Source organism: Pyxicephalus adspersus, chromosome 10 (assembly GCF_032062135.1).
Source record: "Pyxicephalus adspersus chromosome 10, UCB_Pads_2.0, whole genome shotgun sequence".
NCBI lineage: Eukaryota > Metazoa > Chordata > Amphibia > Anura > Pyxicephalidae > Pyxicephalus > Pyxicephalus adspersus.
In genome coordinates, this window is record NC_092867.1 from 16,339,253 (window position 1) to 16,364,096 (window position 24,844).

General features: G+C 41.0%; 1 protein-coding gene across 1 annotated transcript in view; it reads right to left on the reverse strand.

Moving 5' to 3' along the window:
• Window positions 1-242: 242 nt before the first annotated feature.
• The window catches only part of ZRANB1 (zinc finger RANBP2-type containing 1), a 31,600-nt gene continuing 6,998 nt past the window's right edge, over window positions 243-24,844 (reverse strand). Inside the window, exons 2-10 of the mRNA XM_072424381.1 lie at window positions 18,311-19,144; window positions 11,264-11,451; window positions 9,121-9,274; window positions 8,428-8,499; window positions 8,139-8,337; window positions 7,611-7,731; window positions 6,196-6,325; window positions 4,507-4,736; window positions 243-1,416 (exon numbers count right to left, since the gene is read on the reverse strand). Coding sequence (XP_072280482.1) covers window positions 1,198-1,416; window positions 4,507-4,736; window positions 6,196-6,325; window positions 7,611-7,731; window positions 8,139-8,337; window positions 8,428-8,499; window positions 9,121-9,274; window positions 11,264-11,451; window positions 18,311-19,103 — 2,106 coding nt within the window. The 5' untranslated portion in view covers window positions 19,104-19,144 and the 3' untranslated portion in view covers window positions 243-1,197. The remainder of the gene's footprint in view (window positions 1,417-4,506; window positions 4,737-6,195; window positions 6,326-7,610; window positions 7,732-8,138; window positions 8,338-8,427; window positions 8,500-9,120; window positions 9,275-11,263; window positions 11,452-18,310; window positions 19,145-24,844) is intronic.

Genomic DNA, 24,844 nt, shown 5'->3' on the forward strand with positions numbered 1-24,844 from the left:
GTTTATATATAGTGTATGTGTGGTTACCAATCAATGTCAGAGCTTATTAGCGTGGCCCTGAAGAATCAGATCCTAGACCAAAAAATTTGAAGACTTTACAATTAAGGAAGAAAAATGTAAAGTCCAGCCCGTCAGGATGCAGATTTGCCAAGCTCTCCGGCCTGCCCCATACCCGAAGTGTAAACCCAGGACTAGTCCCCGAACAGATCACAAAACACAAAAGTAAATGAGCAAATCGAGAATAAGGGTTCACAGCAAGACGATGTATTTGTGTCACATTCGCAATCAAGTCCAAGCTGGCAAACCGCACACAAATTGCTTTAGAACCTAATTCCTGCATGTGAGGGGGGGGGACAAGTGTTCGGGAACAAATAAATATATAAAGTTTTCAGAAACTGGAAAAGAAAAAAAAAATGCTCAGTTGACTCTGGAGAAATAGGAAGCCATAAAGACAATATGCAAAAAAAATAATCCTCAGCTTTTCTTCATTTACTCATAACTAGTTCATTACCACATATTAAGAAAAGAAAAAAAACTAAAATAAAAATGCTTTTTGGTCTGAACTCAGACCATCGACATGCGAGAAGGGCCCGAAATCTGTGTTACCGCTTGTGTACAGAAACCTAAAATGAAAAGTAGACTTAACCCCTTTATTGCTTGAGACAGCCAGAAGCCATCCATGAGTAACTGTGCAATATACAACTCGTGGCCGGGCCAGTAATGCTGGGGTTAAAATCAAGTTTGGGAGGGGGGGTTAAAACAACTCAAATTAGACTTAAACCTTGCAAAAAAAACAAACAAAGAGGTCAGGAACTAGGAGCAAAGCAGCTAATGGTCAGCCCACTGCTCTGATGGGTTAACCATGGCATTTTTTGTGGGGTTTTATTTTTTTTTTTTTTTTTCTATTTTTAACCTTTAAAGTCTTCTCTCCCCTGTTGCACAACACATGCATTATACGCCAAGATTTACAACCCAGATTGAGGAGGGAGAGACAAAAAAAAAAAAAATTTAAAGAAATAAAGTGTCCAGTCTCATAAATTTTGTCAGAGCTAGAGGTGCCGTTTCCCGGGATCGAGTGGGCCGGAGCCTTCCTCCCTGCTTCGGAGCCCAAACACATAACGCGGGGTCCCGGGTATCGCAGGTCCCGGCCGTGACCTCGCAGCATGTGCCATTTACACAATAAGCCCAAACGTGTCCTCACTCGTCCTCGTCCTCTTCATCTTCTTCTCCGTCAGACAGCGCCGTACAGGGACGAATCTGACGATAACCATCCAACCATTTTTCCACCATTTGTGTCACTAGCGGGTGGTTACGACGGCGGGAGCTTTTTTGCATGGCTACCAAGATGCCGCCTTCTGTTACACAACAGTCCAACCATTCACGCAGGAGCTTTTCCTGTTGGTCCTCATTTCCAAGCTGCAACAGAAAAAATAAAAAAAAATGTTAGCTTAGATGTTACATTCGTTATGCCAAGACTCAGGTTTCTAAATGTCCAATATCGAAATGATCAAAAGGAAGAATCATACAGGACTGGCAATTGTTGGCGCAGATATTAGATTTCATGTACCCGGCAGAAGGATAAATCAGCCGGTGCCATCTGCATCTATAACTCTGTAGACATCCAACCCAGTTTCAGGTGGACTGACCCTTTAGGAAAAGTTTGCAGGTTTGCCGAACTTTCTACAATATTGCAGCCAAACCAACAAAGGATGCAAAGCAGACATCCCGGGATTTAGAAATAACCAGTTTTCACAATTAAACAGGCAGGTCACAGTACACTTCAGGTCAGGCCTTTTTGGGAAATGTAAACAGTCCCTGAAGTCTTCTTGGCTGCATTTCAGTCATCTGCTTTTCATCAACACTCGCTGTACGGCAAATATAATCCCGCTATATAAAAGCACTGATGAAGCCGAGCCAGAGAACAAATCTAGACAAACACGATAAACATGACTAACTTTTTTTTGTTTTTTTAATATATTTCTAGCTTTGGCAAAGTGAGAAAAGTTGCAACCTCCCGTCATATTTTATTTCCGTCTGTGACCCGTCGCTGCGCCAACAGCTCAGCAGAGTCCACATTGTGGACAGAGTCTGGCCTACCCCTCGCTATACAAATAAAACCCAATTGCTACAAATTACCTCATTTCAGTTTTCTATGACTGTCTACTATTCCTTACAGGTAAAACAATTCCCGTGGTACAGGTAAACGCTATTGTTCCAGCCTTGTAGTTTAAAGGGGAGACCCAAATTACTATACAGGGAACTCAGGAAAAATGGATGGATTTAACCAGATACCTGCAGAAAACTAAAATCTCAAGGGACAGAAAACTTTCTACAGATTGACCGGTAACAGATGAAATTCAGTTCCTAAACTTTATTCTCATTGCACCTTAAATCTGAGCCAATATTTGACTAGAAGAAATTTCACAAGCAGCACACATTTATACTCGGAGGGCTCCAAGGAATCCAGGGGTCTCCTCTAACAGTTAAAAACTTTTATTATCTGTAGAAATTTGCTCCGCAGTTGTCAAAGGATTTGCTGCCATTTGAGTATGGTAGCGAGCACATGCAGGCGTCTAATTAGACTCCAAACAGGAATAATGATCCTCCCACTACAGAAAGATGCAATCAATACGTGACATTAGGTGGCTATTAATGAATCGATACCTCCTATTAAACTCAACTCATTAATCACATCATTTACAGACTCATCCAAAGATAAATGTCACTTCATAATAACATCCCACAGCTGGAGGATTCATTCAGGGCAGATGGCTTCTAACATCGCCTACCTCACGATTAGGGAAGCCCCCGCATGGATTTTCCTGCTCTCATGTACAGGTGAGCGCTTATGACGGCTGTTTCTCAAACCTCAATCCAAGCTTGCAGAGCTTTATTGCCAATAGAATTTTTGTTTTTTTTTGTTTTTTTACTAGCTGCCATCAGACAACTCTGAACAGTGCAAGGGCTCTGTGCCCACATTTACACAATGACGGAGGATTCTGGGCTTGGTTTGAGGCAAGAAAGAGCCATCGGTGAGAGTATTTTAGCCTTATACCAGATAACAAGTGACAGCTGAGCACATAACACCAAACACTTCTACAACTTTACCCGCCATAGCTACCGGTACAATATGGAGACGTCACCACCAGAACAAAGGGGATCTTTCAGAGCGTCTCTCCTCGATCGATTTACCAGGAGCGGAAATGTCACTTACCTTTGTCCATTTTGGATGGAGAACGGAAGGTTTAAGACCAGTTGGGTATAAATACTATTCTGGGCTCTCTAGAGGATTCTACTTTGTAACCACCATGACAGTAAAAAAGTAATACACATCCCTATTTAATGTACAGCACTGCATAATATGTTGGTGCCATATAAATCCTGTTTAATAATATCAGGAGTTCTAATCCTTTCAAAAACTAGGATAGAGATGCATTTAATGTTTCAGCCAGCAGATGGCACTCTCTAAGTAAATTGGATAGGAATTGTACGGGATGCAAAGACAATGACCTAACATGATGGCTCTGAATGATAAAACCGCCCACCCCATTTTTACATTTTACCATCGCCATCAATATTGATCATTATAAACATGCCATTCTTAAGGAAACATCTACTTTTAAAGGGCCACCCGAAACTAAAAAAAATCCAAACATATTTGTTTCCGATAGGACGTTTTAATATGCCACATTAAATAAATCAGATTACACTGCTTTTCCTCCTCCAATTTGAAGGGAAGCACTGAGAACGTTGCTGAAGATACAGCCGGCGGCTCTTATGGTGCTCACAGAGTGCCCGGGCCTGAACAATCTAATGCACTATACACACCAAACCCTTCTTTAGTGCTCAACACATCAAAAGCTTTTCTTTCTTTCTAAAAAACTGAAACCAGATGTGGAATAAAATAGGCAAGAAATGCTTTTAATAGTAATAAAAAAAAAAGAAAAAAAAAAAGCACTGGCACTCTATTTAGTAAAATCCTGTAAATGAGGATTTTATATTGTAAATGTTTAAAAAAAAAATGCTGGATTGGCCATGTGGAGTCTGAATTCATTTTACAAAAAGTCCCCAAAAACAAGAGACATTTAGTAAACAAACACAGAGGTTATACTAAAACAAAGCATGCACTATATCACGCAAGGTATGCAATGTATAGCACAAAGCATTCGGGTCACAAACTAAGCTGTTTATAGGTAAACTAAAATGTGTCAAGATAACTTGTGACAAATAAATCGAGCAGTGACTGTTGGTGCTCCAGTAAAGCTAACTCACCATCATAGTTCTAGGATGTAAGTGTATACAGTAAATGTATTGGATACTTGTAACCAAATATATCTATATCCTCCATATACACATGCTGATTTCATTGTGGTCTCTGGCTTCCATATGCATTCCACAAGCAATCAGCAGGTAAAGAGCTCCCCATGATCATTACATAGCCAGCAATAACAGATGACAATTCTCTCAGCACCTTCGTGTGGTACAATAGAAAGGGCACCGGCTCACCTCTTGCGCAGACAGGAAGTGAATGTGGAGGAGCTTCCGTTCGCTGTCCACCAGTGGGAGAAACGTAACTGTCACGTCGTCGTCTGTGTTTAGATTCGCACCGGCCCCGCGATTGTCAAAGCCATCGTTTTCCATGGCCACCAGGGCAGAGAAATGACCCCGCGTGTAGCCCAAGGCGATCGGACTTTTCCAGCAGAAGCTTTGCTCCCACAGCAGAGGCAGATACACTCCTGGGGGAAGAAGGTCAGAAGGGTCAGCGTGGTACACGTTTCATCTTACGGACAACCATAAAATCAGCAGAATTTAGTTTCGGTTTGTGCAGAAAATATTAGCAAGGAACAATTTGGACTTGGGAGGACTTTGACAAATGCTACCAAACTAATGAGAGAAAACCTGTGGCGGTGGAAGTTGGTGCCGATCAGTTGTCAGACAGATACAGAAATCCTCCAACAACTTCTCTGCACTGGGGATGCAGCCTCTGGGCAAACAGGAATATTTAGTATATTTGTCTCATTCTATTATATACCGCCAACATATTTTACAGAGCTCATGGAGCTAATTTGCTTTATTTGTGGTTTCTAAAATGCACACAGCTATTTTGGAAGGAGGCCAAATAACTCGCCAGTCAGACTTTGGAGAAATGAAAGCATTTGGAGAATATACTTCTATAGTGTAAATGGTGTCTTTAGAAAGATGTAACCTTTAGGATCCAGGTGCTGGAAGAAAAGTCTGCCATCCACCCAAACTACAACGCTTAACTATTTATATTCAACCAATGAGTGCCTGAAGCCCAACACAGGGGGGAAAATATCACGACACAACCAACATCAGCTACTGACCGTGCACGGCAAAGAGAAGGAATATTCTGGAGATTTGGTAAAGTCACTAAGCATACCCATAGGCGACACACATCGAGCATCTGATATTTCCACCTATTTACTAAACGTTACCAGAATTTATAACGGCTGCCTTCCTTTTCTGCTGTACTAAGGACCCCAGAAAGGAACTATATTGTATGATTAAATAGATTTAGTTATATGGCAGTTCAGCTCTTCACAGATATTTCAAGACTTCAAAGAGTCGGCGTCATAGGCACAAACGCACGGCTTCTACCAGTCACAGATTTAGAAAGCTCCACCTCTTCCGAGCAGTTTGACAAATCAAGTCTTCACGTGACAGAGCACCTCGGGCCTTGTAACCGGTTAACCTAATTATTAGTCACTGCGGCCGCATCTGTTCCTCCGTGTAAACAGATCATCCACCGCTGACATAACCAGACAGGAATAATGAGAGCACCGAAAAGACAAGAAGACTCTGGGCATTAAGTTCTACTGGGAACAGAGATTCCAAATCGGATTTTCACACAGTATTGTGTATTGTACCCATAGTAGTATAAAACAAGACGTGAACGTGAACCGAAACAACAACCGCCCAAGGTACCGGGATACCGGCCGCCTTCCGATCTCTTACAGCCTCATCGATGAAGCAATGGGTGCGGTCTTACCAAAGTCATACGGCAACTAAATAAAAACCCCGCACCCGCTACGTGTTTTGCAGCTTCTCGCAGACATCTCCGATTCCCTTTACTCCAGTGTTTACCTAGCTGCACATAACACACCGTTATCCCCCATTAATAGTCCCCTCCCGTTGCCAGGATTTCCTAACCGGTATATAGGAAGCGTGCCGTACCTTGAAAACGAGTATATCCAAGCGTCTCTCCGCGGAAGCTCTTATAATATTTCACTCCATACACTATGATCGGTCTCCTAAGAATATGAGCAAGGACAAAGATGTGCGTCTGTTCCAGGCTGGCCCCTGGCTGTAAAGAGATAAAACACTCCAGGTTAGATCATACAGGTAAACGTCGTCAGGTTTATAAGATACGATCGACACGTGTTAGCAGATCCACACCGACCCACTAGCCTTGTAAAACTTACTTGCTTGGGGATATCACAGTAAAGCTCCCCACACCGTGCGACTGGAAGATTTTGAAAGGTATGCCGTACCCGTTCCGGGAATCTATAAATGATTCAGCGGGACCCCACAAAAGAACCAAACGGTTACGAAAAATACAAACGGGACTTTAGGGACAGATTTCATCCATAGCACACCAGTTAATAGATTTGAGATTCTAAAATGGACTTTTTTTTTGGCTGCCTAGAAACAGTAAAGTGTCTGAGAACATAGCAATCTATTCTTACAAACGGCAGGATTCTTCCTTTAAAGCTGGCCGAAGGAAGCAGATAATGATAAACAATGACTTGCTCAAAAATACAAAGCAATAAAATAAAATATTGAGGGACTTTTCACCATAAAAACTCTCCTTCCTTTCTTTTCTGCTGCCACCAAACTGTTTCTAGGGGACTGTTATATGTTCCTAATTAAATCTAAACTCCAAAAGCTAAATACACGTCAAAAATATTTTACCCGTCAAAAGATTTGGAGAGCCGTCGGGTGAATAATTTGAAACGGCACTTAAGTGACTAGACGGCGAAGGAGCGGCAGCCTCACGATGGGCTTTATCTTCTACTCGCCTTGTTTCGGCACAATCAAACTCCGCAAACATATATAGAGGACACGCGAATCGCTTCCGGACCTTCCCCTCACCTGATCCCCTCCTCCTATTTAGTACCATTCCACCTACCCTACACCTCTTAGACCGTAAGCCCTTGTGGACAGGGTGCTCTCCTCCTCATTATTTGTATCGGGCATTCGCAATTCAATATATTCAGAATAGACGCTCATCCTATTAGCCTGGAGGTTAGTTTTAGGCCGTAGGCCATTAATATCCCCCCTGATCGTCTGGAACTTCATTCTAGCTAGAAAAACAGCCTGGCAACATATAGCATACATCTGTGTCAACATTTTACAGACAAGTGTAACGATCAATTACTGGGGAAAGGGGCAGACACATCTGGAAGTTCAATACAAATTTAGGATAGGACTTTCATTGTAAATGAGGAAAATTGGAATTGCGTGAGAACATATCATTTTTACACATTCTAAAGTGCAAATTCAGCATAGTTATGCACAAGTAAAACTTCTCTCCGGAGGGATCTCCCGGACTTGGTGCCCGTGCTGCAATCAATGCTTTTGGATTTTACCTGGCTAGCAAGGGACAGAATAAAAGCCCAGTCTTCCTGCCACTGTTCCTCTCTTAGAGAGAAGTGTAACCCAAAACTCTGTGAGTACCAAGACTCCCACTCCTTCCAGCGGCTATAAAACCTGGCCAAAAAAAAAAAAAAAAACACAAATGAAAACACACAGTCATACTATTGAGCACATTCACAATAGAAAACATGCATTAAATGATTCAAAAAAGAACTGTATGCACTTTGCAGGGCCCTGGCCCGGGGAAGGATAGATTTAGGAATTCGGGAGGCAGTCGGCCCAAAAACCAACAGGCCTCTGACTACTTTCAGTGACTATACCCAACATACGATATATATGGTATCTTATCTGCAGGATTGCGTTATGGAAGGAAGTATAGACCGAAAATAAAGCAAAATGAGCCGAGTTTTTGGGTTAAACAAGGACCCCAAAACCCTCAGAGCCGGTTTTAACGTTTTCTCAAACCCGGGTGGCTTAACCAAACGAAACAAACCCTAAGTAAGGCCACAAGTCACGGTTACCAGTGGGAGCAGTCGTGGAGGCTGTCGTGCAAAGCCTTCCTTAGGACCGAGTCTTTGTCATAGATGCCCCATGTAGCTTGTAGTACAGAATCCAGCAGGCAGTCTCCTGCGGTGCGATTCCAAAGTGCATAAAGTCTGCTATCCAGACGGGTCCCCAGCTCCAGTGACCAATTAATGATAGGAGATTCTTCTTCTAGCTCTGAAATCAAATTCAAAAAAGACATTTTACATGGAACCACAAAAAGGTACACAATTGCCGGTAGTAAAGGTTAAAAGGTTTAAACATCACCTTTCTGTACATCCCGGTCCAAAACTTCATCAAACAGTTTCTCCTGGACTGGGGGTGGCAAATCTTCTATATCTGCAGAGAGAAAAGATTTGTTGGTTAAAGTAACAGCCATTGTGGGGAGAGACACATTAACCTGAGTGACTGAGCTGAGCCTTGCATATTATAATTCAAACTAACCAGATGCAAGGTGTAAAATGGATTAAAACAGCCTAAAAGGGCCACCTGCACCTTCCCTATTGATATGTAAGACACTGGCACGCCTCAACCTCCTAATGTCCACGTTACCTTGCAGAAGGTGTTGCTTCTTGCAGATGATGAAATTACTCAGCAGACACCTGTATAGGGAAGCCTATGACCTGATGATACTGCATCCAATCGTGAGCATGCAAATATAAATTGGTTGCAAGAGACCAATAATGGTTTAATATTCGGAATACTATTATTAAAGGCCGGCCTCCTCTTTTCTGGAGGAGGATTTGCTCTAAAGTAACTACAGTAAGTCTCCCCAACCACTTCTTCTGGTGCCTTTTAACCTCCTTCCATACTTGTTTACCAAAAGCAGAATTCTCCCTTAATAAGGCAAATGTGTGATAGAAAGGATTCAAGTCTAATTGGTGCACCGCAAAATTATATTCACTACTCCGATTCACAAAAGGGTCCATCGAGTGTAGAAGAGCAGAGCCCGGCACTTACCGGCGGGTAAAGTGAAGGTCACCAGATCCGTGAGGAAGTAACAAGCAAAGTCCCCTTTCCTCTGGTGCACGGAAGCCGCAATCTCTCTCCTAATCTGCTCGGTAAGCTCCGGGCACACCATGGCTGGGATACATTTCGCCGCATGCTGAGACACCTACAAATAGAACATGAAGCCTATTAGCTGATCGTAGGCATTAGATTGAAATCTGATTTCCCGTTTCCAGTTCAAAGACCGATCGAGGGAGTCACACAACAAAGAACAACAAAACATGTCTCTTTAAAGCAGAACTCTTCTCACAAATCTTTTCCATTTTGCTGGGGTAGATATCAAAACTGCCAAAAATGGTTGTCTTTGCTAAAGAACATTCTGCTGAGGCTTCCTGCAGCGATAGGTAGGCAAAATCCCACACATCTGGTTTTGTAGCCTGGCTGCAGGTGAGGGTTTGGATTGTATGCCAAGGCATTTAATTAAATGACCAACGCAAAAGTCAACAGCGGCATCCTTTCAAATCAGGGATTTTAACGTTATTATTCTTAAAGATATTAACAGCCTTTTCAGAAAAGATTTACCTAGAATACCGCTTTGAGATGTGGTTGCTACATGATATTTTGGTCAAAAAAGGTAACAATATTTGCAGTTATACAGACAGGTTTACACTAACTCCTTCCTTTGCCAGAACTAATAGTTGTATGTGGAACTGTATTTTGTTATATACAAACACAAACCCTACAGGCGAGTAGAGGGTTGTACTTTACCTGCTCTCCCCCTGGCACAGCATGTAATCATCTGATGTGTACCCACGTAAAGCACTTTCAGATTCACTTCAATTTCTCCTCAGTGCCGATTGCCATCCTGAACTTTTTTCTGGACCCAGAACACCTGGAGGTGGGGCAAGGGGATTTGGGGCCAATTAATTATTAGTAGCGATCGCCTCTCTGTAAATGCACAGAGTCGACTTAGGAAATGTAAACAAACTCCAAGCTTCTACGGTTGCCAAAAGTTTGTTTACAAGCCGACGCTGCCGGAGAAGGGTTGGTTAGCTTTTGTATTTATGATATATTTACTAAACGCTTCAAATGTAAAGTGGAAAAATATAATACAAAGTCTTTCATTTTCACTTCCAGTAATCTCCCGTGAAAAGTCAGGGATGTGAACCAATCATGATTCTATTGCTCTGCCCAGCATTTAATTACAACATCTAATTAGAGTTGTGTGGGAGAGTAAGGCTACACACAAGCGTTAGATTTCAGTCAGTGCAAATGATCTTTTATGATTGTTTCCAGAGACAGGAGAACAAATGAGTGCTGGAGAGGGAAGGGGGCAGGATGAGTACATAGAACCCCGCTATGCTCTACCCAATAGGAACGTACAGTGGGGGGCCCCAGTCATACGTACATTGATTTGTCAAGAGGATTGAGCCAGCTGTATCATGATTTTAAATGATCATTTGTCCAGGTCAACAATCATGTAGGTCACATCTAATGACTTGTGGTCTGCAACATATTTCTGTTCACATTTTTATTATACACCGAGAAGTGCATCTAGTGCCAATTTTTTTTACTTGAATGTGAAAGGATTAGATCCTGTTAAGTATTTCGCAATTGAACATGGTGACCACCAAGAAGAAGTGAAGGTGATAAACACTACAAACTTTTTAGCTGTGAATGGAGCAGGAGGAATGAGAACACCTGTTGGGGTGACAACTGCAAGATTTCCCGTCATGTCTCTGAAGGATGTGAAGACGACACGGCAAATAATGGACCTCACCCCCTAATGACACAATTGCTTTAATCAAAGCTAGGAGTGACAGGACATGCCCTCCCCCCCATGATAAAATCCCAACTGGCTCCTCTCAGATTAAAAAAAACAGAAGGTGCTAAGGCACCGTCAATTGTATGGAAATCTTTTCATTTTCAATTAGCAATTAAAAGAATAGTAATAATTTACAATATCTGATTAAACTGTGCTAATGAATTCCCAACAAAGAAGCTAAACCTGAGTTTTCAAAGTACAGGTCCTTTGTAACGGAGGTGGAGAAGATCGAGGTCAGTGGCCCGGTTACGCGGTGTGACCTAGAAGACAAAATTGTCTGTACGACAGAAAGTCGAGAGCTGCGTTGGATTGGTAAAAAAAAACTCTCACCTCTGTCAGAAGAATAGCCAGCATGTCTTGTCTCTGGAAGCGGATAGACAGGTGGACCAGAGTGTAACCCACGTCAAATGCAGACGGACGGTTCAAAAGGCGAACTTCGTCGGCCGAGAGTTGCCGAGCGATGTCTCCTGCGGAATTCTTATACGCTTCCACGGCTGACAGATCACCTTCTACCACACCTGCCACAGAACATAAAAGCAAGAAATCTCTTTAACACAACATCCCACCATGACAAATGATTAGGTTATGGCTTATTACAATGTCACAATATTAGGTTATGGCTTATATTAATGTCGGAGTATTAGTTTATGAGTTAAAATGGTTTGCAACCACCAAGCAATGGCAGCAAAGGGCAACCTTCAAATACCAAGAGCTTGACAGCATTATAGCTCAACAAGCTTGGACATTCCCTGTAATCATTCATTAATTTTATTTACTTTTAAATAAAAAATATTTCAAATCCCGATAAAGGCCAAGCTGGAGGGTGAGGCAGTGGTAAGACCTAGCAGCACGATGAATGGAACAATTTCGGGCCTATAATTTACCTGTTCTGTCAAGAAGAGAATAAAAACACCCAAGCATCAATCAACTTACAGCATAACGGAGCATAATAGCCTAAAAATTAAATAAATGGAGGCCGATCAGTGACTGCTGTAGAGAAATAAAAGTTTTAAGGAACATTCTAAGCTTTAGAATTGCTTCTTGGAATAAAACTTCTTTGGAAAGAAACATTACTTTCATGATTGACTAACCCCCTAAAGCAGAAGTCCAAGCACAAAATACTAAAGAAAAATATATTTCCGAATGGCTACAAAGAATACAATTACATGTTAAGTGAACTGAATTCAACTGCAAAGCATGTTATTAGTTTGTAAAGGTAGCACCACTGCCGCAAAGGACAGCTGCTGTGAGACTCTGCGTGTCGATAAAAGACCAGTCACCCTGCAAATAAAGAGAGCAAAGATGATCAATCTACAGCAAGCGTGCAAGAGTTGTTGGATTATTGCACATATTTGGAAGTATTACAACAAATAGTAATGCAGACTTTTCCCAGCCCCTTTTAGCTGGGCGCACCACCCAGCTCTTTAAGTAACCACCTGTTTGTTTTTGGGTGGTTACTGAAAAGTTGGGTCACAGTGCAAAGGCAGCCTACAACCTACAGATTATTTCCACCCAGCTTAAAAAAAGACTAAATGCACACAGCTCCCGCATTCAGAGCAGAATGGCAGCTAAATCGCAAGAATGGTTCTCCTATGGTAGGATTCGGTCCTTAACAAAATGCAACTTTGCCTGAACTGCTGTGGCCATGTACAAAACCAACTGATGGATGTTCATTCATACGCTCATTGTACGGAGAAAAACACTATAGGAAACTTTACAGAATGAGGAACCTTTTTCTATTGGGTATGTCACACAGTTTCCACCCAAAAATGAAGATTGTTAGCTTAGCTGGAACACCAGTTACAAACTACATTTTAGCGAGGTTAGATGGGTTGATGCTTGCATAAAATTTACATGAAACTACTAAACCATGGTGTAGAGCGAAACACTGTACAGATCCTAAAAATGTGGCAAAATATAAAGCTGGGAAACATTACGCCGAGTTCTAAAGAAACAAAATCAACAAATAGGAAGCACATCAGAAACAGAATCACAACACATAAAAGAAAAAATGCTACTGGCATAAAAATAGACATTTATTTGCAGGACGGTTCATTAAACCAATATACTGTACATCTTTCACATGTACAATGCACATTTATGTCCTTAATGCAAAACTAATCCTTTAAAATAAATTGCAACCAGGCGGGACCTTTATCACAGAAAAGAGAACAGATTTTCCTTCTGCAATAAAACTTACCTGCCAGACTGCTTTTATTTATTTTTTGTTTTACACTCACCTGTCCTTGTTACAGGATCTTCAGACATCTTGTTCAAGCCAGGATACTATAGTGATCTACTATTGTTCTATAGAATTCTTTTATTAAAATAAAAAATGTAGCAGATACATGTATATTCCGGAACAGTGACCAAGCAGCTATAAAGCTGACCAGATCACTTTCATAATACAGTCTAGGGCAGGGGTAACCGTAGATCGCAGAGCCCTGCCTTTCAAAATATTAACTCCTGTGCGGGTTAGAGTTTAAGTCCAAATTTTTATTGTTGGTAGATCATTTTGACTTGGTCATTTTAAAAGTATTTCGCAAGCCAAAAAAGTGTGGGCACCCCGGGGCATGCTGACGGAATGTAAAAATAAGCTCAAGGCTACTGTCGCATAACTTTGGCAAAAAGGGACAGCAAATGGTTGATAAATGGTCAACATTCACCGCTCTCTTTTAAAAGTAAGGTAAAAAAGTTAATCGTGTATTAATGCTTGCAGAGCTGCGTTGTTTTTGTGTTTTATATCAGACTGGAGGTCAGCATTAAAAAGATGTTAAACGTTCTTTGAAATAAAGTTTATAAAACAGCAGTCAGAATTAGTTTTCCACTACGATTCATACATATGTTCTGAAGAATGGCTAAACCCAGCATATTAAATAGATTCTGTGATGACACCATCGTGGAGGTAGCCATGAATGAACCAGCTCGCCGGATGAGTTTGCTTTGATCTCAACTTAAGACGATGAGTATTTCTTTCGTTACAACATTAATTTATACTTTGCTTGATCCGGGTCTGTGACTCAAACACACAGGCGGCTAGCATTCTTCATAGCAGGTCAGTAATGGCAAACCCCAGCGTTTCTCTCATGGCCACCGATTAAACAGGTTACGCGTTCGCTTCCTGTTTTTGTCTTGACTTTTCTTACTGACAATCTGTTCTGGTCACTAAATGAAAATAAGAAAGGATGCTACGGGCACAAAAATGCCTCCAAAGCGGTAAAAATAGTGTCCAAGCAATGAGCATATTCCGCAAAATGAACCGCTTTCGTTTCCAACATCAAAAGTCTACACAAAGACGGGACCTTCACATCACATAGCGATCGCTGCTCACCATTTCAAAATAAATTTAGGATTCAGAATGCTTCTCACACTCCAACCTTATAGATGTCATTTTTCTTACTTCACCCATGACATAAAAGAAAAAAAATACTGAAATACCCGGGAATGGAGGAAGATAAAAGGTTCACGTATTAAAACAGACAGATCAACTGTCCCGCTCTTTTCTGTGCAGCCGACGGTAACAAGATAGAACAAAACAGTCTTGTACGTGTGATGGCAAACCGTCTGCGGTGCTGCGTGCCAAGCGGAGTCTTCTTATATGGGAAGAAGAGGAGCCGGGATGTTAACTCCCTAGTTAGTGTATTATAAAAAGAATACATTATATAAAATAGATAAATCTCATTTTTCATATTCTAAATAAACCTCAGTTTTCTCCTTTTCTTCAGAATACCTTAAACCTTGTTTACATCCCCTAACAGTACATTCTCCATGCAATCCATTGCAGGAAAATACCAGAATAAAGCTTGGATCTGACACGGCCATGCTTGAGTAAAACCCCACTCTGTGTCAAATGATATGAGCAAGAGCCATTGTGGGTGTACAATAACCAGCTAAGCTTTCGGAGGGAACATATTCTGCCCACCGCTTACACAATGTTGTCCTCCCAGCAGCTGCCCGGCCAGGACAGAGTCCAGCTAAATCTATTCATTGCTAGGTTTAGTGCCAAGGTTCAAATGCTTCTCGCCCAGTTATTGCAAACCATCAGGGTTGCAGATTTATCTTAAAAAAAAAAAAAAAAAAGGAGGGGAGGGATTAGTATCAGGAATGAATTATCTCAGGAGTGTGAGCTTCAACAGGAAGCAAAAATTCAAACAAAGCCAATCCATACAGATTTATCAAAACAAAACGTACAAAGCAGCCCACAGAGTCAGATGGCTGGCTCCAGTAAATGAACGTTACACAGGCAGACCTGTGAGTCATTGCTCTCTATTTATAGACGCCCCAGAGACTCCACGCGGCACAAACACGCACTCCCGTTGCGTTTAATGCCGGAACGAGAGCGCCTCTAATTCTACTCCTCTTCTCTACAATTGGACATATAGGGACGGGAAGGTAAACATTCACAGGTCTTTGGGAACCTGGATGGAGAATTTCGGCTGGGAACCTGGACTCTTCCCAGGAAGTACAGGTGTGAGTAGGTGGAGGAGGATTAAACCGCACCACGCTTCTAAATGCTCGTTAGAATACAATACATTATTACATTACGGCTGCACAGCAACCATCCGTAGGAGCAGGTGGGATGAATGTGTTGAAAAGAACCAGCAATGCTTAAAGTGCACCTAAACCCAAAAAGTAATATATTGCAGAATACCTGTTCTTAGATGTGGTGACTGCATTCATTTAACCCTCTAATTTTCACCTACCAATAACAAACTTCCAGTCTTCATAGTATTGGATCAGGACAACAGAATAGGACTACAGGTCTCTGCTCTTCTCCAAAATACAGGGGTGCAGCTTTGTAGAGAAAGAAGGCAACATAGCGGATTGAGGCAGAGAACACAGAAAATGATCAGCTCGTTTTTGGTGAAATGCCTGCTATGTTTGGAACTCATCAAAACGATAAAACAAAACACACATTTCATTATATATTTAGCCGAACAAAAAGGGGCCAAATAAGGTCACTGTTGAGGATAATTTTCCACTAAAAAATATTTACATATAGCAGCGTGCACTGAACTTATGTTCAAAAAAAGTAATGGTTTGTAAAGTGACTCGCTGCAATCGTGTCCAAGACTCAATGTAAATACAATTATAGTCCAGGCACCAGCGCGCACATAGTCAAAGCTGCCCAATTCCCCTGAATGCATGGCCCTGTCCTAAAGTGGGGCCCTTGACAGTCTGTAGCCTGACTTCCCATTTCCTCTGTTACCTTCAGTGAACTAAACGTGTTCAATAGGCAAATTACTGCAGGATATATGGAGACAAAAGATAAAGATACATATATTCTACTAAACACATATACATACTTCAACTAAATTGTCACAGTAGTACTACAAAACGGTTTTGTGCGTGCCTGGGAAAATAGAAAACAAAAATATTTGCAATAAAGTAAACATTAAATCAGTATTAGTTGCGCTTTTCACAAAGGACCGCCGGGCTGGGAGCAGCCGCCGGGACCCCTCGGGGTTATGCCAGGAGATCGATTTGTTAAGAAACAATTTAAGACTGAAAATATGATCAGACCAATCCAAATAAGAAATATGGAGGACAGAACTGCAATTAATACACAATCACATTAAAATTTCTTTTTTTTCCACAACTAGTATTAAAGCATTTTTCTAAAGCGATGCACCACACCAATGCCCAATTTGTAGCCAAAAATGTAGAATTTCTCACAGTGAAAGGTTTCTTTTTTTCAGGCTGTGGAAGTCAGCTACAATCGAGGCTTGTAACGTCAGATGACAACACAGCAATGTCAACTTCATTTATTTAGTGGCCACTTTTTGATTGGTTGGAAGAAAAAAAAAATTTTTGATTCCCGATTGGCTCAAAAAGCAAAACAAGCATGGGTAAGCTGACATTCTACGTGAACCGTCAAAATTCCACTAGATTTTCTAGTTACAATTTCCAAGCTCACTCCTTACTAGAATGGAAGGGGTAAACTACAGCACCATTTCCTTCTAGTAAAGCATAAAGACGATAGACCAGAGTGGAACACAGGTAAAAAATTTAGCTGAAAAGGCAGAAAGCAGATTCTTTTATAAACTTCAGAAAAAATAAAAATAAATAAAAAACAGGATGCTGAACATATGACTGATCCATCAATAGTCAGCTTGTCATGAAAAGAGATCTACTTTCCCACGAGATCCAGTCAAGTTGCAGGCAATGAAAGGAGAATGACAATATCTGACGAAATCTTGTTTTCATGTAATCATTAAACCTAAATATAATCTCCCCTTGCACAGGAGAGGACATGGTAAGGATGTATTATAAACACCATATTTCAGAAGGTTTCCCAACTTCAGATGCCCTATTTTATTACCCGATTTAAAAAAAAAAAAAGGATGCTTCCTTATCCTTTAATAGATGGAAGCTCTTTAAAGGAATCTGCTTCTAAATGTATGCTATTTGCAACTTTTGGCCTTGGAAATATTCTATAGAACGCATTTTGTTATATGGGTTCCATGAGTGAGAAAACCCTATTGATCCTGCTAGACAAGGTGTCTGCAGATAACGTGCATCCCAGAATAAAGGAAATTATCGGTTGGCATTGTTCCCAGCTTTTCTATAAACTACAAAACAACTTCTTCCTATGCAAAAGCAGATAAGGGAGGTGTTCTGTATTGTTCTTCCAGGTCACTTTTAGCTGGGTGCACCATCCAGGACTTTTCAGTAACCACCCGGCTGTTTTTATTTGGTTATTGAAGAGTTAGGTCACAATACAGGGGCTGCCTACAGCTTCTTCCCACCCAGTTAAAAAAAAAATTATTAAATTCTGGATTAAACACTTGACTGTATTTTTCTCCAAGAGTGACATACTGTATGGTGGGTGAGAATTATCACTCCACAAAAATCAAACCCACACGTGTACCCAAGGACTAATAAACTGAAATAAATTATAATTTTGTTTCTCAGATTTTGGATACAATAAATCAAAAGGCCAAAACTATTTGATGTTGCTTGGACATTAAAACTTGCAGCAAGCAGAATTCAATACCGGAAACTGCAGGTTTCAGAGGTTTGTTCAGAGTTCAAAGGAAGAGACTTTTGCAACTGCTGTGAAAACAACCAAACACAATATTTAGTCCCAGAGAAAAAAACATCTTCATATTAAACAAAGCACAAACCTTTTTGTTTTTTATCACAACTTTCTTTTTAAATTTCATTGCATGGCCAATCCCTGTCATGGAAGATTTGCGCCTTTTTCAGGAAGGCAAAACTCATGGCCACAAGACTCCAAAACGATTCCACTCCACGCTCCATAAAAAAGCCGGTGTGAAATGAGTAACACCTTGCTCGCAGTGTCTGTATTTTTAAGCACTTCAACCCTACATTGATAACATTCCAAAGTAAAATGTCAAACAGAAAACCACTTACCCACACAGGCATTCAGAAACAGCCAGTCGGTCTTCCTCATACGGTTTTTGATCTGCTTTAACTTTTTGAGGTCCAGTTCCAGCTCATCTTTGCTGCCCACCGCCCCAGCCAGTTCAATTCTTTGGAAGTCCATCTCAGAGTCCCGTTTGGACATTGGCGGAGAGCGCCGCTGGCTGTTGCCACTACTGCAGCCCCCTCTCCAGCGAGCTCTCTCCTGCTCGTTAATAATGGAGGAAGCCTCATCTGTGTCCGCCAGCTCTATAGCGTCCATGTTGTTTGGAGTAGGATGGTCGCACACGACGCATTTTTTGGCTTTGGCACAGTTTTCGTACGTGCAAGCGGAACAAGTCCAATGCTGACCTTTAATGTTCAACTTATTGCGGTCATTATATTCCTCGCATTGGTCAACCGGCCCAGGTATGGGCCTTAACCCCGATCCAGAGGATTGGGGAGATTCAGTTGGGCTACGTGTCCTACGCTGAGACAAACACTGAGTGCAGCGGATGGCTCGGGGCCAGTTCAGGTAGGTGCACATGTGACAGGACCATTTACTGCTATTTTCCACGCTAAAGGAGGACTTTACACGTGGTCGAGCACTGGAGTCGGGGCAAATTAAGGGACTCCCGCCACTCCTTTCTATGGTACCCACATTAGAACTGCTACTTTTAAAGGGCTCCTCCGTGATAATGGCACCACTGGGTCTCTGAGCACGGCACATGGTGCACTTGATCGCAGACGGCCAATTCTCGTAAGTACAATATTCGCAAGCCCACTTTATGCCATGCTCCGTCATCGTGACACTCCCAAGATTTGATGGCTTTATCTGTCAGGAAGCTAGAAAAATAAAAATAGAAAAAGAAAATATCAATTAGAAAATGTGCATAAATAGCTTTCCATGCTCAACGTTACAAATGCATAAAGAGTATACCCCAAAGGATGATCACAGGCCAGGCCACATTTAAAAGAACACAAAAAAACGCACACATTAAAACGTACATCACTGATCCCATTATCATAAACCAATATCTGAATAGCTGCTATGGTTCACTGCACCTAGCGTATTCAGTAAAACTGTGCAACGAGCGGCAATGACGAGCAAATTGGGAGCCGACCGGGTTTGTTCCGTGCCAATCCGACGTCGGCTTACCGAAGCACCGCTAAATATCTTTTGGAGCCGGTACAAGGTTCCAATCTTTTTTAGAATTCAAAGACCTCTGTTGTGTGACCAGGATACCTTTTAACAGAAGATTCAATTCCCATGACAATGAATCAAAAAATATAAGTAGCCTCAGGGGTACGGAAGGGTCACAGGAGTCACTGCTGCAAGTTCTTTAGTGCACGAGACACAGCTAAATATACATCAAAGTAATGCGCTGCAAAAGTAATATAGTTCACTCATAGGTTTATAATGCTCGTCTCATGCCACTAATCCCCGTGGCAAAGTTTCATTTTTATATTATGACATTTTTAATGTCCCAAAGGCATTCCAGAGAGAAAAAAAAAAAAAAAAAAATCACACAGTAACTGCCTGCAAAAAATGCAAAACATCACAAGAATGACCAGAGCTCTGCCCGAGTTAAACATACTGTTAGTGGGTTTAGTTAAGTATCACTGCCAGACTAAAAAGTTAAGCATCCAACTAGGGCAAAGGCAAAATGTTAATTTTTATCTATTCAGTTGGCTTGACTTTGGCACACAGAAAATAAAAAAAAGGAATTGGGTCACTTTAAAAGGAGAATGTTAAAGTATTTTGGTGATCCAGGTAGTGATACATTAGGGAACAGCCACAATAGAAAGGAAGTATAGTTTTTACTTCAAAAACCAGCTCCAAATAGTTTAGTTGCCAAAGGACCATTATTCTGCAATGTTTTTGTTTCTCAGAACATTATGTCTCATTCTTTGCAAACAATGTCCAGCATTATATGCAATATTTCTGAAAACCCTTCAAAAAGGGCAAGACAAATGCCCAAACCCTATGACATTATATGAGCATTGTGTTTGTGCAAAGATTTTAAAGTAAATAACCAATCTGGGTAGTGCTAAAATATATACTAAAAACAATACAAACAGATCGGGATTGGTAATGCATTCCAAGTGCAACTCAGGCAGTGGGGGTTGAATATGCATACAATTATAGCCACTTAAACCAAAAATTGCGGAAGACCCACTGTTTGGACCAAAAAAATACACCAACAAGTTTGCATACAGGACTTGCTCATCATTGCTTATACACTTGTCACTGAAAGGCTCCTACGCATGTCACATTACAAGCAAGAATCAGATTGATGTTTAAAATATTTTCACCCACTTCATAAACAATATTCACCGTATAAACAGGATAAGAATGAATTCAACCTGCTTGGGCATACTGACATTAGAACCTCAGATTTAAACATAGCCTAGAAATAAATAGACTGCAGAGATGGAGACATAATCCTCCCCCTGTACAAAGCATTGGTCACACCACATCTGGAATATGCAGTCCAGTTTCGGGCACCAGTTCACAAAAAGGACATTGTGGAATTGGAGAGAGTGCAGAGAAGGGCAACTAAAGTAATAAAAGGAATGGAGGAGCTCAGCTATGAGGAGAGATTAGCTGAACTGAATCTATTCTCCCTTGAGAAGAGACGTATAAGGGGGGATATGATCACCCTGTATAAATATATAAATGGTCCATATAGAGAACTCTCTTCCCCATTACTCACTGAGATCATTACAAAGGACAAGAGGGCCCTCTTTGCGTCTGGAGGAAAAGAAGTTTAAGCTCCGGATAAGGAAGGGATTCTTCACTGTAAGGTCTGTGAAAATGTGGAATCAACTCCCTCAGGAAGTAGTTTCAGCAATTTCCATAGATTGCTTTAAGAAAAAGCTGAATGGTTTCTAGAAGCACAGAATATAACTGGATATTAAGGCTTTAAAGTAAAGATAACAGACTGGTGATCCAGGGAAAATCCAATTGCCTCACAGAATCAGGAAAGATTTTTTTTCCCCCTGTTGGAGCAAATTGTACCAGGGTTTATTTTTTGCCTTTCTCTGGACCAACTTATAGGGTTTTATATCTGGGATAACGTTTATTTCCCTAGTGGTTGAAATTGATGGACTTATGTCTTTTTTTCAACCTAACCTACTATATAACTAGGTTACATACCTCCAGAGATGTAAATCTGTGGAGCAATATTTGCATAATTTAGCCTAAGGACATAGAATTGCAGGCGCTTTTTGCCCAACAATGCAGAGAAGGTTATTACAAGCAACATGACTACTGAAACAGTTCTGTCACAACAAATATGGGAGCTGCCACTCAGATGCCGAGCATGATTCCTGGATCTGCTCCAAACTAATATGAATTGTATACAAACTAATGCAGATAATTTATATCGGCGTACCCATGAAAAATACACAGAGTAATTGTGCCGAAATGCTCCTCCAGACCCGAGTGCGAACAACGTGCACAACATTTAGGAATTTTCATAACTTTACTATAAGTGATTTTCCCATTTATCTGAGCCTTGGCTTCTGGTCATGCGACATGCATTAGTGGAAGCCTGGAGTAGCATATTCCCCATGAAAGCCCTTCTATTGTTTATCACTCCCGTCTGCGCCCTCCTCATTTCAGTAAAGCGTCTACCCAAACCCTATACACTACAGAAAACAATGTAAACCATTTTCTGATTTTTTTTTTCCAGTCCAACCGTATACCAAATTTTGGTCAGAAAAAGTGGTAAAATCGTACGCAGCCAGTTATCATTAAAGCGTGTGGTTTATTTTTGCACAGAACTAGGCCAAGACTGATTAAGCTTTTAGTTTTTTTTTTTATTCTAATAATCTGTTGTACAAGAACATTGTGACATAGTACATGTGTCTGTATAGAAAGTATGAGGTGAAGATAGGACAGAGTGTATACAAATGTATGGATGGCATTACCTCGTGTGATTGTAATAGGCCACATTTACCATACACTTCAGGGAAAAGAAATAATAATAAAATACTATTACAATGCATTCCTCAAGGTACAGTCTTGCTTTCTCATTGCATTGGCGTCCAAAGCTTAAACCTACAAGCAATATACCTGACCAGACTGAAGCTTGTTGTAATCGGCTTTTAATATTACAAAGGTTTACTCGTTCATTCAAGCAGACGCGGATTGTTTACCCCCCCCTTGTTAACAGAAGAAGGGAGGAACTGCAAGACGTCTCTGCCACCATCATTCTCCAAATAAATTGGGGAGGACTGCAGGGGTGCAAAAAACATTTGATGACAGGCGGATGCCCAATAACCAATTCTAGAGAACATATCCTCAGGTCTATGGCCAGGCAAAACAAAATACAATTCATAGGTTTTGTTTTCAACATCAGAACATAACCAGGAAATAAATGCCAGATCTTGGAAAGGGTGAAAGCCAGAAAATGACCGTTAGGGATTTCCTAAAAAAAAAAAAAAAATCAGAAATACATGATTGCAAAGGATAGGAAAACAGATTGAGAACAAGGAGAATGCAGCACCAGGATATAAACAATCCTCAAAATGCAAAATATAACTAGCAATACAAAAAGATCAGATAGCTGGCGATGTAAAATCAGAATTTGTATGTACTGGGGAAAAAAAGTGTCACCTTCCTTATGTTATAAAGCTGTATATCACGGCAGAGGTGAATGAATGGCCTTTCTCTTGGTCTTAAAATCCTTTACAAAATGACAGGGATGTGAGGGTGCCTATAGTCTTATTAGAGGTTTATCTGCAGTGAAATTACAAGACACTACAACCTCTAATTGCCGGTCCTTTGCCCTCTGTCTGACTTTTGTGACCACAGCTCTCACAGTTCAGTTCCTTTTTAAGCCATAAATCTCTTGCTCCCATTCAAGCCTATGAAAGAAGCAGATTAAATGCTAATAGTTTCTGCTAAATTTAATTGCAGCATTCTGAAATCATTGGAAATCAATTGTTCAACCTCAATACTGAAAAACTTCTGCAGCACTTGCATTAAAAGCAATGCAATTTTAGTAAAGCCTCAGCAATGGCAATACCCAACACAAAAATAAAATATTGTATTTCATTTATACCCTGCACAATAAAAGTGACATTTTTTACAGGTAATGTCAGGTCACGCTCTATAGCCAGAAAGTGAGGATAACAATATTAATGAAATAGCACTCAAAACCCATCTGTTGAAACTTGCCTACCCGTCATTCGTCTCTTAAAACCCCCTCTACTCCCCACCATTCCATATCCCACCTGCTATTGTGTGATACTTCCCCACCTGCTAGATTGTAAGCTCTTCGGGGCAGGGCCCTCTGCTCCTCCTGTGACACTGTATCTGTCTGTCATTTGCAACCCCTATTTAATGTACGGCGCTGCGTAATATGTTGGCGCTTTATAAGACTGTTTAATAATACTAATAGCTGCCTGGCAGTCTACTGTATGTCGTTGTGTCGGAGAACTTCCATAAGTACATAAAGGATTTATTGCAGAGGGTCAGGCAGTGTTTTCCTGCCATGGCCAAGTCTTGGAGTGGGAAGCAGGGAAGTGAGTAGGTGCAGGCCATTCCAGTTAAAGCCTTTGGTTCTCATATTACAATGTTTGGGAATGGAAACAGAAAACCTGTCGTCAGCTGGCCATGTGCAAAAAAATGACAGGAAGGCAATGAAGGAGACTGGAGACCTACAGAAAAGTATACAGTAACAGTACACCGACCTGTACGCCTGCCTGACCAAGAGCAGCAACGTCCTGCAGAAGGGGGACTAAAAACAGATATACAATTCTCTACAACATTTAGTTGTTGGTATGTATTTATTAACGTATTGATAGAACGTCAACATATTACACAGAGCTTTACAAAGTCCATAGTCAGGCCGGGGGGGGGGGGGGGGGGGGGGGGCGCTATGAACCCAACTGCATGTTTTGGGGATGTGGGAATAAAAGGTCACCATGTGCACTTGCAATCTATATAGCTATGTAATCTATATATGCCAAGGTGCATCAAATTCCAATAGTGATTTTTGGTAACAAATGCTGAAATATCAAACAAAAAATACTGGACAAACAGCTGAGTACTAGCGGAAATATGTATTTATGGTTATACAAAGCTGTCCAGCTCAGTTTGAATTATCTGCGTTTTGTGGGAGGGAAAAAAAAACAAAACAATTTGGGCAGCACAGTGGCTCAGTGGTTAGCACTTTGCAGCGCTAGGTCACAGGTTTGAATCTAGGGCAAGACTATCTGCATGGAGTTTGCAGGTTCTCTCCATGTTTGTGTGGGTTTCCTCCAGGTACTCTGGTTTCGTCTCACATTCCAAAAACATGCAGTTAGGTTAATTGGCTCCCCCCTCCCCCCAAAGTTGACCTTAGACTGTATTAATGACATATGATTGAGGTAGATTGTGAGCTCCTCTGAGGGACAGCTACTGACATAACTATGGACTTTGTAAAGTGCTGCGTTACATGTCGGCACTATATAAATACTGTACGACGATAATAATTTGGTTATCGGCATTCCCTAGATTTTGGGAAATATAACACATATGTATGAAGTACCTAA